This window comes from Anopheles maculipalpis, chromosome 3RL (genome assembly GCF_943734695.1).
Source record: "Anopheles maculipalpis chromosome 3RL, idAnoMacuDA_375_x, whole genome shotgun sequence".
Lineage (NCBI taxonomy): Eukaryota > Metazoa > Arthropoda > Insecta > Diptera > Culicidae > Anopheles > Anopheles maculipalpis.
In genome coordinates this window covers 66085371-66102695 of record NC_064872.1, presented here as the reverse complement: position 1 = coordinate 66102695, position 17325 = coordinate 66085371, and the positions used below count along the sequence as shown (strand labels likewise).

Here is a 17325-nt window from a genome sequence, read left to right as displayed (position 1 = left end):
CGTGCCACACCCACACACTCGTTACTCCTGCGCATCCACTTGTACAGCAAGCGCTTCCAGGTAACTGATAATATGGCAATGTGACACCGGTTCTCATTATTCACCGGCAGGTCCTTGAAGAAAGTCTCGGGCACACTGGACGGGATCTCGGGTACAAGTAATTAAAATTGGCTTCGTTAGTGTGAAACCTCAGCCGTAGGTTTTTCGGCGGTGCCAGAAGGAATGCGGGAGCGTATATTCGGGCAACGGCGTGTTGGCAGAGTATCGTCACCATCGTTACCCGCAGCTCATAAGTGTTACCGCAGTATCAACTCACCGTAATAAGTACGATGTGATGATTATTTTCGAACAAACTTTGCTTTCCCAACACCCGCCACATGGCAATGACCCCAGGGTGGGGGGAGGGACAGGGGAATGGGAAAGGGCGAGTGGAATAGGTGGCGGGGTACAGATGGGTGCCAAGTTTCAGGTGGTAAAATATTTACCGAAATCCCGAAACTGAAACCCTCAACCTTACCGGAATCGTGCTCATCATCGTGGATTCGTCCTGCTCGTCGGCAACATCATTCTTATCCTCATCAATCCGAGCACTTCCTGTGTGTTCTGCTCTTTGCGGGAGGGCGAAGTAGATACGCAGGTGGGGCAGCCAACGGGTAACTTGCCGGAAAAGCAATACCTGCTTAAGCCTTTGGCCCGTCTAATCTCGATGCCACTGGCACCTCGTCGGCCCGGTACCGGGACCAACCATGATTGGCCTGGAGTTTGTCTTCACACGTGCCCTGCACGTGACGCATCCCATTAAATCTTCATCACTGTTTGTTTTACGCCAACAGCAGCCGAGTACCTGAGCGTTCGTTGTACGCTCCCCCCCCCCCCCCCTAGGAGGTCGAAGGTGAGCTCTTTTTCCAAACACCCACCCCGACCCCGACAAGGCGAAGGGAAATGGGATGGATTCGGTTTACATCGTTATCGCATCGCCAAACGGGAGTGAGTAGCTGCGAAAGCAAAATGAAACGCCGGTTCCTCCTTCCCCGGTTCTTTGTGCGAAGATTGTCGAGGAATCGGTTTGGAAGTGCGATGCTTTCTAACTGCAGATCAGTGGAACGACTTAATAGGAAATGAGTTGTCTTTCACTTTCAATTTGCTTGCAGCGACAAAGTTTCCTTTTATCCTGAGCAGGGCTGTGCACGGGTTGGGTTTTTTGCAAAATGTGCCCGTAATGCACAAAAGGCAAATGTAGCTGGATGCTACGGACGCAAGTGCACAGGAAAAAGACATCTAACGGGATTTAACACAACCAAACAACACTTTGATCCTGATTCATTATGAACACCGTACCGTATGCGTAGTTTAGAAAGCCCAAAAGTCGCGCTATCCTGCCGAGAAACATTCCCCGGGAGGACAATCGAATTAGGGAGTGCTGCTAAAAATGGGTCTCCGCGCTTTCGCTCTCGTGTGCTGTCTGTGAACCGTACAGGCTGGCGCACAGTACCGTCAGCGGGCTGCATCGTTTCGCGCACGAAACACTTAAAACCTTGCAGCAGAAAGCGGTTTGGCTCACCACCGGCGCTCCATTGTTTCAATGAACCGAGCCTATCGTACAGCATGCAGAGTTTGGGGAATTATTATGTTTAAGTGCCGTGGCCTTTAACCGCACACAGCACAGACACACATCACCGTCGACGTCATCAACGTCAACCACGGTAAAACAATGATGCCGATGGGAAGATATAATGCGGCCAAATAGCGATAGGCTGTGATGGCTCTGATGGAGAAAATTATTATCGGATTATCGCATAATCGCTTGCTTTTGTCATTTAAGGCCGGCAGCAGCATACTATCAAAAGCAGCGCTGGGTAGCGAACGAGAGGGAGTGTGAAAGAGAAGAGCTCAGTGCATAAAATGGGTTAATTTTGATGGATAAATTTTGTGTACCGGGTGTACTGAGAAACAGTGCTCAACCCAACCTCTGTGTTCCGTGTCTGCTATAGATGGGTTTTTGAAGGCTGTTATCGTAGCGTTGCTGTAGCTGTAGCGAACCGCTTTGGGGGTTGAAAATTATGTCAAGGCGATGAGATAATGTGCTGATTCGTTTCATGTTAATCAAGTTTCAATGTCGATAATTAAGGACTCTGGTATGGATTGAATAGTGCAGAAGTAGGAGGAGGAGGATATAAGGATGGGGCATCAAGATTTACATATTTGGTTGATTGGCCGAGATGTAAGCTGATTCTAAGATGGTTGTTATGTAATTATCAAAATAAGTAGGTATTGATAATCACTATAAAGGCTATAGCTATTGTTGCTATACATTAAATAAACAACCAGGAAAGGCTGAGAGAAGTACTTCGCTAGACCGAACATGGAGAATATTGGAATGTGCGCCACAAACCATTAAAAATTTGTAACAAAGATTCCGCTACAATTAATGTTATTATTGATTAGTTTGTCTGAGATTCAAGACTCCTAGATATGCTCCAACTACCTTGAGAGACCCTTTTATTTGGTCATTCCACGAGCGTGCTTGATGCATTGGTTCCACCGCTTGTCAGGAGATCATGCGTTCATTCGAACGATGTCTAAGCTTAGGTCCAATCATTTTGCATCAGAGCGCAAATCTCGAGCGTACAAGGCAGGTCGCACTCAAAGCTTGTGTCTGTGACCACAGCTATCACGACATAGAATATCTTCTACGGTCCTATGTGGAGTAAGAGGCTGCTCGACTAGCTTTTTTGGACGCAATACGGGAATTTGAAAGATCGCCTAGTACGTCCTGTATGGAATCTGTAAATGGTTTAGTAGTTTGACACTTTGTCTCCCTTCATCAAAAGGTGTCCTCTCACGGTTGGATGAAAGAAATGTTTCCAAATGTTCGCTTCAATCTTGAGAACGAAAATTAACCTCGGCTTTCGATGAATCATTCGATAAGATAAGATTCAATCTAGTTCAAACAAAATATTGAAATACCTACAACTCATTACACTTCGGCACGGGCAACCAATCCTTGTTCTTCAAACGTGTTAAAGACAATGGAACATTTCAAATTCCAACCACACTCGACAAACACCCATGTCATCCTAAGTCATTTGCAACAAATTAACAACCGAAACCATTTATCACAGATCACGTCCACATCCATCTTCCGCTCGTCGTCGTCGTCCATTCTCGCCCGTTCCTTCCCACACACCCATCCCGTATCGCTAGCTAGTAGGTTCCAGTGTCTGATTGCCCGGGATTCGATTTATTCCCAGCTAATCCTGCGATAAAAATCAAACAATAATCAACCCGCCCTTCGCCCGCACGTAATCCCCAGTAACGGCTACCACTAGCTTCTTCAACTGTTGCACACGGTCGTACTTACATGGCACCGACGTACAGCGTGTCCCGGTCCTCGTCCATGTAGAAAGTTCGGTAGTAGAATTTGCCGCACTGGAACTCCCGTACGTGATCTGCAAGCAGGAGAGGAAATAGAGAATAGAGTGAGCAAAAAGTCAACCCGAAAAAATACAAAACCATACATATACACTGTTTTGAGACAAAGCATTCGGGCGACGTACAAGAATGGATTTGGATTGTGGATTTTTGGACCTGTCCGGGCTGGGAAATTACCGTGAAGTAATCTAAGGGCAGGCAAAAAAGGTTGATGGGTGGTGCAATCGGGAAGCAAAATAAAGCACGAACGCAAGCAGTGTTGGACGACAAGGGTGCCTCCTTCCTTGGGAGAAAGTACGACGGGACTGGCTTTGTTTTGGGGATTTGGGCGCTGCTTTGTTTTGGGTAAGGATTTAAAGGGCTGGGCGCAACGACTTTCTTTTCCGTTTTCTCGTTTCGTTTGTTTAACTTTTTTTTTTTTCTATTAAGCTTTTAGCGAATGTATTGTCGTCGCTGTATGTGTGTGTGTTTGTGTTTGTTAAATCCATTTGCATCCGTCCAGCATACGGTTTCGTATGTATGTGTTTGCCTGTATTCCTTGTGTATTGTACGTGTGCATAAGCTACTGTTTTGCTACAGCCTCCATCATCATCATCATCTGCTTCCAAAAGAAAAGAAAAATGGTGGATGCGCTTGAGCCCAAGCTCCGCTGAAAAAGGGTGTGTGTGAAGGAAAGCAAATCGTTGCCAGAAGAGCACCCAAATCTGATCCAAAAACACCCAAGGAACTTGAGGCGAAACAAAAACACACACAGCACCACACAAAGAACGAGAAAAAGGCTCCGGACCGAATGACAGAAAAGTGAAGAAATATTTGATTTTCCATGCAAATGTATTCATGCTGCCATCGTTTTATGTTGCCTTTTTTTCGACGCTTAAGCGATGAGTTTAGCGGAACAGAAACAGGAGCAGGCAATTGGACTTATGCCTCTGTCGCTCCGTTCCCTTTTCCACCCTGCCTTGACCATTACCTCTCTGTCTCTCTCTCTCTCTCTCTCTCGCCACCGTAAACGCGTCTGGTAATGGTCTGAGTGTTTACATTCTGTCTGCACAGGTCCATGCGTTTTTTCGTGGTACAAACATTCCGAGACTGCATCGGGTGGCCCAAACGAAAAAGCCTCCGTATTTTTCCGACACCAAGAGGAGAAAAAACGGAAAATCAGTCGATTTGATGTAAAAAAAACAAAAAAAGATGCAAACCAAAGTGAACGTGAGCGAAAGTGAACCTATTTTTGATTCGATTGCTTGAACGCATTTTTATGCTCGGTCGGTCAGGAGGCCCTCTGTGTGGGGGGTGGCGAGCATTTGGATTTTCTTTTTCAGTTTTTCCAATATTTTTTTCCTTCTATTTGCACCACTCGTTGTCGCTTCCAATCTCTTTGTGCTAAAAAGCACGTATTTGGCCGCTTGCACTCGTTCGTTGGCAAGGCGCACTTTGTGACCCAATGAATATATTGGGTTTATCTAAATGATCGATATGCGCCCTAGCATTGGGTACGTTGTATGTGTGTGCCGTGCTGTATCGTATAAGGATTGCAAATGAAAGTAAACCAAAGAATAAAAAGGTGGGATGGTGAAAAAGCGTTAGCCGGATTTTCGGAATCGAAGCGCAACGTGAACCAAATATATGCAAAACTGCGTAGCATAAATGCGGCGACCCTGATGGATGAATGTTTGAGAGCGTTTATTTAATGCTTGAGCGTGTTTTTGTTTCCCTTTTTTTTGGGAGGCTCTTCCTTCTACAGTTTGTTCGTATGGCTCTTCTACAAACGATGAGCTCAATTGAATACAGTTTGAATTTTGCGCTTCGTTGACGGATGATTTTCATTTGCTTTTTGTTGGTTTGCAGGAGGTTATCGGGTGAGTAAAATTAGGTAAAGATGATTGAAAGCATCACCATCGGCCGTAACGATCAGAATTGATGTGATTTGTACCGGTAGCCAAGGATAGGGTCGCACTTGGAATTTTATTTTCATGATTAGCGTTCAATATGTTGCAGTGTTGGTTTTTGCATAAAAAGGTGATGATGAAAGCAGCCTTTCAAATAGCAACATGCTTCATTTTATGGCTATCAATGTTGCATGTTTAGAATATCCTGTTGATGATAGCCAAAAGCCTTATGAATTTATTATGTTTACCGTTTACTGCATTAAATTTTATTTTAATGGCTTCCTATCGTATACTAAAAAGCGGCTCAATTACCAAATTTTGGGTTCTCCACAAACCCAGTGCAATAAAAATGCTTTTAACAGAAATTCAACTTTCAAAGAGTTTCCCGAAAGGTCGACCACCGTTCGCACGTGCTAGCAAAGCAGGTGGAAAACCAAAATGCTACATTTCAATCGTTGCACCCACACCGAACCGTTCGCATCGCATATCTTTCCAATCTAGAGGTGCGTAAAACTTTCAGCAACTTCCACAACTCAATTTTACGGCACGGTTGCGCGATCACGTGTCAGATTATTATTATTTTTTTTTTTGTTCCAACATTTTGGTTCGATTTTCATATTTTTCGCCTACAGAGGTGCCAAGCCAATCTCCAAGCTGATGCGATAAGCAACAGGACAGTCACCGATTGATGCCGATGCTACGGGCATCGACGGGGGAGAAATAAATTATTTAAAACATCACTACGAACCAACTTTCAGCCTTATTGGCCGTTTTTAGCAAATAAATAGAGCGGGAGGTGAGGTTAGAGGGTTAGAATAATAAAAACCAACCAACGATACGCAATACGGGAACACATTTTTGCCATGCAATGCGGGAGCTTCTCGTCAACAATTTATTGCACTACAGCAAGCTGCACAGATGGCAGCTAGCAGTGCGTCTGTTTGATGTTTGCTTCTTTTCGTTTTCTTTTTGAATCGAATTAAACCGTCAAATCCCAAAAGGATACGATGTCAACAGACGAAATCTTTCTGCACGGAGTTCAAAAAGTTCACCAGTTGAAGGCCAGGTTGTATTGCTTAGTATGAATGATGTTGGTGGTGTAGAAATTTGCGAAAAAATATCAGATATTTGAAGTCTGGAGCAGTGAATCGTCAGTAACGCATTTGGAAAATCATTAATATAAAATTGGAACTTCCGTTCCAGGGAAATGTGAATTTCCCATATCGATATTTTGAACGATAAGCTCACATTAGTGATTTATTTTTAGTAAGATCAGTATTGGAATCGATCAATCGATGATACTTTGTTTGTTTTAATTCTGTTTTTTCTCTCTGTCTATTTTAGAATCGCTAGAAATTTGGTATCTTTTTTTTTGCATTTCTGCTTATATTTCTCGGTAATGGAAATTCAGAATCTTAAAGCATTGAGTATTTCAGTCTAATTCATAGAAAACGTGGTGTGAAATATTAAACTAAATTAAACCTACTTTAAACTAAATTAAAAACATTGGAAAAACCAAATCCCATTTTATATAGTATTCTAACAGTCAAGTGGCAGATGCCAGCTTGAAAACCACCAATCGAACGTGGATGTCAACTGTGGACCAACAACACGCGCTCACGGTGCTAAAGTTCATGATCATTTGTCTCAATTCAGTTGATGGCATACTTTGAACCGGGTGAAGACAAAACCAAAAAAAGGTAAACGACACGCTAAAGCTAGGCGAACCCGTCGATGTTTCGGTGTGCTTCGGACGAAGATGATGTTTATCGATGTTCAACATGCAGTTCTTTTTCCCGTTTTCCATTTTACCCCACACCGCCCAAGACACGGATCGAAACGGATGGATCATTTTGACTGGAACCTGTCACACCTGAGCACCTGATATAGACTTCGAGCTTTTCCCAGCATGACCTTGTTTCTAGAGGCTTCCCCGAGCAGTGATGGAATTGCGGGCAAACAACCGCCAACAGCGCTCCTTCGTGTACTAGGAAACTGTTTCCTTTTTCAGCCAATTGATCATCGCACAGAAGGAGTTGTCTGCCATTCATTCAGCTCGCTCTCGCTCCCTTTCTGTCTCTATCCATCCCGAGTGGCGCACCACGGGTACCATCGGGCTCCCGGCGCATAAATCAACTCCATTTCAATAGATTCCCCATTAATCATTTTCCAATTGCGGTTTTTGGTCGTACCGGTGCGCATTGCACGTTTTCCCCGTTGTATGGCTTTTGTTCGAGCGTGTATCGAGCGCGCTCGCGCGTAAAGGAGTGATGTGGGGCTGGCATCGTGTACACGGATCGTGACTGAAATCTGTTAACAAAACACCTCCACCGTGCACGGGGGAAGCGGAAGCCTTTGCCACATCACATCATCATCGTTCGTATGGGGCGAACCGATGTGCGAATCGATTCCGTGTCACATTTTTATGCTTGATGAAGATAAAATAAATGGTGCTGAATAAATCACGCATCCGGCGTCTAATTATAGGCAGCGGCATCAGTGGCAGATAGCACCCGGATGTCCCTTTTTTGTTGTTGTATTGTTCTGTCGCTCACCATTTATGACACCGGGTACTTGTATCGACGGAACGACGCGGCAAATGATGCTATCGTGGCATTCAGGTTGGTGTGATAGTAAGAGAACAAGAAAAATAAACATAACTGAATCGAAACCCCTTTGCTACGTTATGGCCTATGGCACAGACACAATTGCCAGCATTCAATCGCCGGGAAGGCACCAATTCCAGCGAGCAGCTACTAAATGGAGGCGCCTGGTAGCTCTGGTGCCGAACACCTACCTATTTTTTCCTTATCAATTCTTTTTTCATTACTGCAATGAAGGGAGCAAAGAAAAGAATCAAAGGATCTCTTCAAGCCATTCTTTTGCTTTCCATCCTCACCACTCACCCTCCTTCGGTATGGAACAAGTCTGCAGGAAAAGGGAACGCAAACCAAGACGCATAAATCTTATTGGCAGTTCACAAATGGTTCCAGCCATGGAGCGTGTCGGTGCTTCTGCTTTTCCGTCCGCAAACGAACGCTCACTGTCTCCAGCGCTCTACTTTCCTCCCGTTTTCAGTACGATTTAGTTTAACATTAGGTTACACATGTACCATAAGGATCTCGTCTCTTTCGCCGTTCAACCCATGGCAAACGGGTTTCTGGAAGGTGCAAAGGAAAATATTGAGAAGGCTTATCCGGAAAAGATGTTTCCACTTTCCGGTGTGCGGGTTTTTTTTGAGTGTGTTAGTTAAATTGAACGGCAGCGAAATGTCTGACAGTCTGGGTAGACTGTGGCGTTCGCATAAGGAGCATGGAACGAAGAGCTAAGGATAGGGAAGAATTGTTTCACTGGTGAAATAGATTTTGGTGCTGGTGTTTTAATGATGTTTGCATTATGTTAGAGGTAAGTTAGACTCTAGATTAAAAAACAAAAAAAAAAAACAAATGAGTTATCGTTTTAAAAAGTATGAAATTTTATTTGTTTAAACTAGTTTACGCACATTCAAAATTTAGCCAATAAGCAAATGCATAGCGTATTAGCATGTAACGCAATTTGAAAAACATATCCAATTCCCCCCATTGATCTTTTAGTTCACGATCCGTAAAGAGGAAAACTATTTCAATAAATTTCGGTCGAATCGGTTGAATGCACATACCGACTCGAAGGGGTGTCTCGATATTGCCGGTCTGTGTTTTGTTCTTCCTTTTTTCATCCACCACATTCGTTCCAGTGGCTGGTTAGAGATATTTTTGCAGTTTCGAAGAATATTTCTGGTCGTCTGTAACGCACTTTGAACTTTGCCAAAACAAAAAATAAACACAAAAAATCACCCCTAAGATGGAAAACAGGAATCGTTCTTTTTTAACAGGATGATTGCCCACTCTTAACCTTATAGAACTGTACAACCTCATTCGCAAATGGGTAGTAGCAATAAAAATTGTCTTCCGCTAGACGAGATAGATAAAACAAGCATGTAAAGGAGAACGTTTCTAGTGAGATGAAAAAAAGTTTATGCACATAAAACACTAGCTGAAATGATCCGCAACGTGTTCTCAATGTAGCTGTTTGGTTACTCTGGTGGGATGACTTATGCAAGATTTTTCCTTCCTGTTCTGTCCTCTCTGGACAGCGCTTTTTGCTAAAAGAGCGTATCTTATCATTTGCTTTTCGGGCTTTGGTTTGTTACACAATTTCTGAAGCACTCATTCCCAACAAGAGTTATGTCATGAATAAGCCATCATTGATACCTTATCGGGTATGCTACTGCAAGATCGAAGCTCACCGGTTGTGGTGTGATAAATCTTCACACACTTCGTAGGTGTAAGAGTGAACCCAAACCAAGGGCTGCAATGGTGCTTGGTGCACGAAAACCAATATCCATTACTCACCTTTATTACACGCGAGAAAGTTTTGGTGCCCAAAAGCGTTCCACCTTCTTGCGCCGGACCATTAAAACGTCACCGCGGTCCGCTAGCATCGAAGAGAGATTTGTGATCGACGATGCTAATCATACGAAATTAGTTCTTCACCGGCTTTATCTACTTGTACCGAATAACCATTTCGATGTATCCGTTGTCAGCAAAGGAAACACTACTCTCCGTACAAAAAGTACACCCCATTGCGCCGAGGGCAGGTGATTAAGACCTTTGGCTATGGCTATTCTAGATCGCCGGGGAAAGAAAAACCCTAAAACCATCCCGCATAGCTACACTTGCTTCCCGCTTGTTACCGCACACACACTGTATAGAAATCACGCAACTCCATTACGGTCATCTTCGACAGGCAACGCAGCGTAAACGCATAAATCACCTTCCGATGCAATAACTCTATTAACTGGCCTTTCCCACACCGGAACAGCGGGTTCTGTCCGCAGGGCGAGGGCATTATTATTGCACAAGAGTACATACGTTGAGGTTGCTGTTGTTATGGAGGGTTTTTTTCTGGCTCTTCCAGCACTTTGTGGCCAGTGAGCTTTCTCACAGTGTGTTGAAGCCGCCCTCCATGGGAAAGGGATTAGGCGATGGTAACGCAGAAAACTGGCAACTGTTCTTTATGTGCTGTTTCTGAAAGCTACAGGGGAAAAAAAACGTAACGCAGCGGGAAGTAATGGCCTTGGACTTTCGGAAATTGTTTAACCATTTCTTGCGCCCGAAGATGAAAGCACATGTACGGGGAGTAGGTCATAAATCATTGAAGGATGACGGTGGGAAGGATGCAAGATGGCTAAGGGCAAGGTTTTTCGTTGAATGGAAAGCATTTCCGGTGTTTGTTTTCTGAGTTTAATTTAAGATGAGAAATCAACATGCATCCGTAGTTAATTAACGCTTTTGAAGCAAGATAAATAAGGAAAATTGTTAAAATTATTGTAGTCTAACTAAATTCAACTACATTAACTTATCACAGTCACAGTTTTATCAAATTTTTCTCCAATCTCGTTCAATTAGCTTCATTCGTTAGCTGATCGCCTAAAGGCATGCAATACGCTTAACAACTGTAAACAATTTACAGAGGCCTCGGGTTTTTCTTTCAATACAAATGTACTGTGTATTACTATTTGTACATTTATTAGATTTAAACCATTAAGACACAAGTCAAACATAAAATTTCTTCAAAGGAGAAACAGATTAAACTGGTCAATGTTACTCCTCATTTTGTTATAATTATTCATTTGATTGATATTAACCCTAAGCCATCCCATTGTCCGAACATGATTGTGTGCAGGTGCAACTACCAGCTGCTCCATTCCATCTGTCACCGATTAAATGCAATCCGCAAATGCCTTCCATAAAATAAATTGCACCAAGACGGTTATGTACTGCGAGGCGTTTGTGTATGTGTGTGTGCGTACCTTTCCTAGCTGCAGCGGAAACGATCGCAACCTGTCAGTTTAACCATTTTCCTTTCTGTTGAATCCATTTTCACTTCACTTTATTTTTGCTTCTCACGGGAAGTGCACATTCGGGAAAATTAAAAACATCATGCCGAAGGAAAAGGCTACACCGACAGGGAAGGAAACAATGGATGGTTGAAACCGGAGGTAAAATAAATAAAATAATGCCAGCAAAAGCCATACGCTACTCAACCCAGACGGTGTAGCACAACTAACAACCTTCGCTACATTTACAGCTAGCCCGAGCCCGATGAATGCCCTGGTTCACAATCGGCCCTCGGGGATGATGCCTCCCGGTTGGAAAGTGATTGTAATGTATATCCTAAAAACGATCGTACAATGATCGTTCTTCTTTTTTATGTTTTTTTTTTCTACTTAAGTGGAACATTTCTGTTTGCCAAACGGGAGAGAACGACGCTACGGTTACCCAATTCGTACACAGCATGCCAGCACGAAAGAGACGTGTACCCAATCAGCTTTCGGTCCGAAGTATCCTGCAACAAACTAACCAAGCAGCCTTCACCGTGGAAAGCTTTTCGTTTTGTGCGCTTCACTTCGGCAAAGGTGCAGCTGCACTAGCGACGAAACTTTGCTGAGAGAGTTTCGGCGCGAGGAAAAGTGGGGAAAAAGGGGCAAGCTGTGCAGGATATGTTCTGACAACGGTTCCGACTTCCAACCGCCAACTGTCACGCTGGCTTACCATAGGAAGGAGAGCTGAAAATGAAGCCAAAAAACAAAACAACAACAACTGACAGAAGAACAGGAAACATTAGAAACGGAGAAGGAAAATCGTGTGCTCGCGCACATCCCGCAGGAAAAATAACAGCTACACTTTACAGCTGCTAGGAAGTAGCTGGCACAGTGCAAGCGACTGAAAAGAATGAGTTCCTGACACGCAAACTACTGGCAAAACGATCCAGCCTGGTGGTCACTGCCTCCGTTATCCTGTTAAACAACACACCACTTGTAGATAAGACCGTTGCCGTCCGCACGGTGGTGCATACCGGGTGCGTTACTGACCAGAAATCCTTGGATGAAGTTTCACATCCACCATCACTAGCTGCTACTGTTTGCGGGTCACTGCGTCATTAAGAAAATTAAAATTCATCCCATCGAGTGTGAGTGGATTTTTTTTTTATGTGTGTGTTTGTGTGTGTGTCTTTTCTTTTTCCGTGAGAATCCTAAGAAACATAGCCCAAGAACAACTTGCAACACAACCCCACAATTCCGTGTCCTTAAGCAACTTCCAATAGCTGGGTGGGAAAAAGGAAAGGTGACAGCAACCCGTTAATTAAATTGTTGATCGTTCCTGTCCGTTAATTGTCTGCTGAATAAATAATCGCTCTAAAACGACCCAAACACCGGCAGCACGTAGACGATCACGGAAGCGAAACAGGCAAGGTTCGGTTCGACGACGAGCTGGGCGACGCGAAATAAAATGAACAAACCACACTGCTCCACCAGTGTCTTTCACGGGTTTGGGAGACATTTACAAGAAATAATACTACGCTACACGATCGTTCCACGCGATGTCGCGCGCCTAGACTATTTAGTAGCGGGTTTAATAATTCAACCTTTCATCCGTACTCTGGCCACCATTTTCCACCATTTTCCCTCGAAAGACACACAGGGTTTCGCTTGAGCAGCACTCACGACAATTGACTCACCTGTACCGAACAAACCACCAACCACGCAGTGGTTGGATTAGTTGTGCTGCCATTTTGTAACTTGAGTCCTCGTTCGCGTCGTCTCCCGATTTTCAAACCCCTCCCGAGAGAATAAAGGGGGAGGATGGTGTGCGAAGGTGAATCGGGAAAAGTGAGACAAATGATGGACTGTGAATTTTTGAACAAGTTTTGCTTGTTTTCTTCTTCCCTTTTGCGGCCTCGGTGTTTGTGCCACCGCTTTGCGTGTGTAATTTGTTGCAGAGTGCTCACAAAAGGGCCAGCTTGGGTAGTGTAATTTCGCTGTCCAGCTGTGCTTTCGAATCGCATACGAATGGTGAATGAAGTGGGTGAAAATTGCATACCCAGCAATCAATGGATAGCTATCGTCTGTGTGGTCCGTAAAAGTGTTGTTGTACCATTTTAGGTTTCACGTGACATTGTAGAAGGTTTCGCACAACTCCATTAGATTTAAACGGAATATGAATCAACTACAAGATTAATTTGATTAATTTATCTTTAGAGCAGGCTGGACATAATTAAATTTCTTTAAATAAGACATTAAATACTGGGAACTTATTGGGCTTCAATAAGAAACTTTGCTTTTACTGGAACATCAATTTCTTTCCCATTGTTGCACAAACCATTAGGATTTACACCGAAAATTTAAACATTTAAAGCATTTGTTTCTGTTATTGAGTTTGTACCAGGCAATTATGACAATTATCGTATCTTCTTCGAACCAACTTGACCTAATTTTTATTCTTTCCGGTAACTCACTATCCATCCATCCCCACTGCCTTCAACTGCACATTTACACCATTCACGAAATGCATTTTCAATTGCTGTAAATGTCACGCTAACTGCTCATTCACAGTGATTCAAGAATTTGTGACCATACAGTTTACGAGCTATCCGTTTACGATGGTGATTGGACGATGGAAGAATTCTCAGTTGCAACCACGCACTCACAAACACAACCTCGTACTACAAACAAATCCGTCCAACGTTAAAAAGACGGATCAGAAAATAGCTACGAAAGCTTTTGCATTCCTCGTTCCGTGTTTTTATTGCAACTAATTGCTGCGTTGTATTACCGTGTACCGTACCGCTCCAATGCAAAGGATAGGATTAGAATTGCTGGTTGGCGGAGCCCGTTTGAAACTGGCAAACACAGCGTACAGAGGGTTAAGCTTTGCTGGCACGTAAGCTGCTAGGATTAATCAACGGTATCTTGAAGGCTTTAGATTTCGCTTTTATTGGATGACTTTTAGTGCTTCGGCTTGCAGGAACAATGGCGAACGAGCAACGTGCCATTTGCGTTAGTACGTAGTAGTGCAATTGTAAGTTTATGGGATACACCAGCTCCAAGGTACACCTCTGGGATCTGGTACACCAGATTGGTGGATCGGTTTCGAAACTTATCTACTAATTGCATTCGACATCTCGACTAAACGCACCCGCGCCGGCTTGTGCATGTACAGTGGTTGAAAGGCAAAGAAAAAAATACAACCGAAGCAAACCCCCAAAGGTTTCTCTTGGGCGGGAAATGGGAAACGTTCGAGGTGCTTAATGAGATGCTAAAATAGGTGCATCATACGGTTTTCGGTGGAACAGCTTACGTGGGAAGCGTTAAGCAAGCGTAGCATTCGGATGGTTCGAAGTAAATTACAGTACCGTGTGATTTTCATGCTACGAAGTAGTTGCGATAAAGCGAAGAGTTTTTTTTTTATGGTAAGCTGCTTAGACGACCGCAACCACCCATTTTATCGAGTGACTTATTAATTTGAGTATGGTAGATTGGTTGGGTGTTGGGGAAGGGCAAAAGTAGCAACGTTTTAAATGAGTTTTGATAAGAAATTGGAGTTATGAAACAATTTGCAGGTCGTCAAATGTTCGACGAATAAATTTTACTTCTTTGAGTGATTTTAACTGAATCGGTTTTTATTATTGATATTGTGAGGCCGAGAATACCGTAGAAACTTTGTATTCCATGCCTAACTCGTATTTGAAAATACATATGAATTTTCACAAATTACGTAGTGCAGATTGCCTGCGTTTAGGCGCATGAAAATAAAATAAATTGTATTTGATTCCACTCTTCTACAGGTACACACTTCTCATCAAGTGATCGTTTGAGGGAAATTCAATCAAACTTTTGTTTTAAAATTGACCTACTACACACATTCCATTCTTTACAGTCCATTCATATATTTTTAAAGCCCTCATGTAAGTTACGAAAATCTTATGGTACATATACATTTCTATCAAATACATCTCAAGAAATCTAAATTATTACTTCATCCCTTTGCTCTTCAACTCATCAACTCAAAGCACAAACTTTTCCTACCTGTGTCTAGCTGCTTTCCTTGGTTGGTTGATGATTGATTAGTAAAGACGAAACGAAACATCAAGAAATTTAGGAGCTCTTTTATGCAATAGGAAAACCAAAAAGCTATCCACCACGCTAAAAGCCTCCCAATGGGGGCCAGTAATTAACCTTAACTTTCCAAATGAATGGCCACCCTCCATACTATCCCACCAAACCAAATACACTATACTAGCCTCGTTACGCTGGCCAACGAAAGCAACAAAAACAGCGAGCGGGAGGAAAACATTTGTAAGGTAAGAAACGGTTCCGAACCGATGGGCTCAACGAAAGACTAAACTTTTCAAATTAGCTTCCAATCATTGCATGAATAACGCCGGTGACGGTAGGCTTACACGTGGCGGTACGGTGTGTGGTTCGCCGGTCGATCGATCGGTTCGTTTTGCGTGAAACTTTTCGTGTGCATTTTGCGCTCATGCGAAAAACAACCCGCCGGTTTGGGGAGAAATGAGAAACGAAAAGCAAGTCAAAAAGATTGAGAATTTTTTCTTTTGCGTTACTGTTGCGCTGAGTGAATGTTTTTCCTGCATCACGCTGAAGAGATGCTACGTTTATGGGTGTGTTGGGAGTAAGCATAAAAACGACCGAAGAGGGAGCGAAGAACCCAAAAAAAAATCAGACTGACAGGCAGACGAAAACTCAAGAAAAGCTCATACACTGGGTAAAGCTAATTTCATTAATCGGCAAGCGTTTATCGTAAAACTTGGCCTGAATTGTCTGCGGTGAAGTCTGGCCCGAACGTGACGATAACCTCCATTCGGAACCGTTTCATCATCGGTAAGAAAAGAAAAGCGTGCTTATTGATCGACCAAGGCAAGCCTTCAAACCGCGAGGCCTTCCCTGCCCGGTCGGTAATGATTCATTTTCGCTAAACACAAGCACTGGTGAGTGGGTAATGAGCTGGCACAATTTTCCACGCCCACCCGGGCCAGATTCGGTAGCCATCGTGCTTGTTGTCCTTCGAGCGGGCGAAACGGGCAAGCAATTATTAGTAAATGAGGTGAAATTTGAGCCGATGAAAGAGAGTGCCCAGGACGATGCTTCGGAAAATGATTCTGCTTTTTTGTTTGCTTCTTTTGCTTCGTATTTTAGAACCATTCCAAATGCTGTTTTTGTGTTCTTTTTTGCTTTTACAATAAAGCCTTTTTAAATAAACGAAGGAAAGAGGCATAACAACAAAAAAAGGCGATAAAGCAGTTTTCATATTTTTTTTTTATTTGTAATTGAACCACACATATCAACAGTGGAAAAGAATCTTCTTTTATGTGCTTCATTAGCATGAAAGGGAATGACCTTTTTGTGAAGAAAAAGAAACGAAAAAACCAACCCTCAGCAATCGGTAGCTCCAAACAAGTAAGTTCTCGCTGCTACAATCATGCCTAGAAAGATTTTCCTTCCAATTTTGTCTTCTTTCCAATAAATGAGGAAAAACGATACCTTGCGGAATGGCAAGCGGCCCAGCCGGGAAATGGGTTTGGAGCGAAGGAATCAATATAGATTTCGCTTTGTTTTGTTTATTCAATTTCAATTCTCTACGAGCCGACTGTTCCTTCTTGCACCAAGAAACAAAAAATAAACCAACTTCACATCCTTGGACAGTTACCAAGGCCAACAGCAGCAGCTTACCTTCTGCAGAAGGCTTGTCCAATAAAATTTGGAACGGATTCGGATAGTCCAACAAGAGAAAGAGCAAAGGGCCCGCTTTGTTTTCCTCGGCCTTCCCATTTCCTCGCGAAAAACATCCGCCACCCGTGTTTGGTATTGTCCAGGCGCGGTTGATTCAGTTTCCGGAGCATTCTTTGTTATTTTATTTTGGCCTCACTTTCTCCTCTCCCCATGCCGTTCTGCAGGGGCGAACGGTATTCGTGGTACTTTTGCTTCGATTGTTGCTAACCCCAGAAAAAACGGTACACTCTCGAAGCTACAGGAAAAACGAAACGAGTGAGAAAAATGTCATAATACTGCAAACGAGTTCGAAAACGAGTTGGCCTCCGGTGAAAGAAAGTGGACAACTTCCGGCTGGCTGATAACGTCAAACGGGCCAAGAAAAGCTAGCCG

The 17325-nt window shown here is 43.3% G+C and overlaps 2 protein-coding genes across 2 annotated transcripts in view; one reads left to right on the top strand and one right to left on the bottom strand.

Moving 5' to 3' along the window:
- Positions 1 to 17325, top strand: part of LOC126561735 (semaphorin-2A-like) — a 624320-nt gene that overhangs the window by 172464 nt on the left and 434531 nt on the right. The window lies entirely within an intron of this gene.
- Positions 1 to 17325, bottom strand: part of LOC126563574 (semaphorin-2A-like) — an 88485-nt gene that overhangs the window by 41769 nt on the left and 29391 nt on the right. Inside the window, exon 2 of the mRNA XM_050220220.1 lies at positions 3362 to 3449. Coding sequence (XP_050076177.1) covers positions 3362 to 3449 — 88 coding nt within the window. The remainder of the gene's footprint in view (positions 1 to 3361; positions 3450 to 17325) is intronic.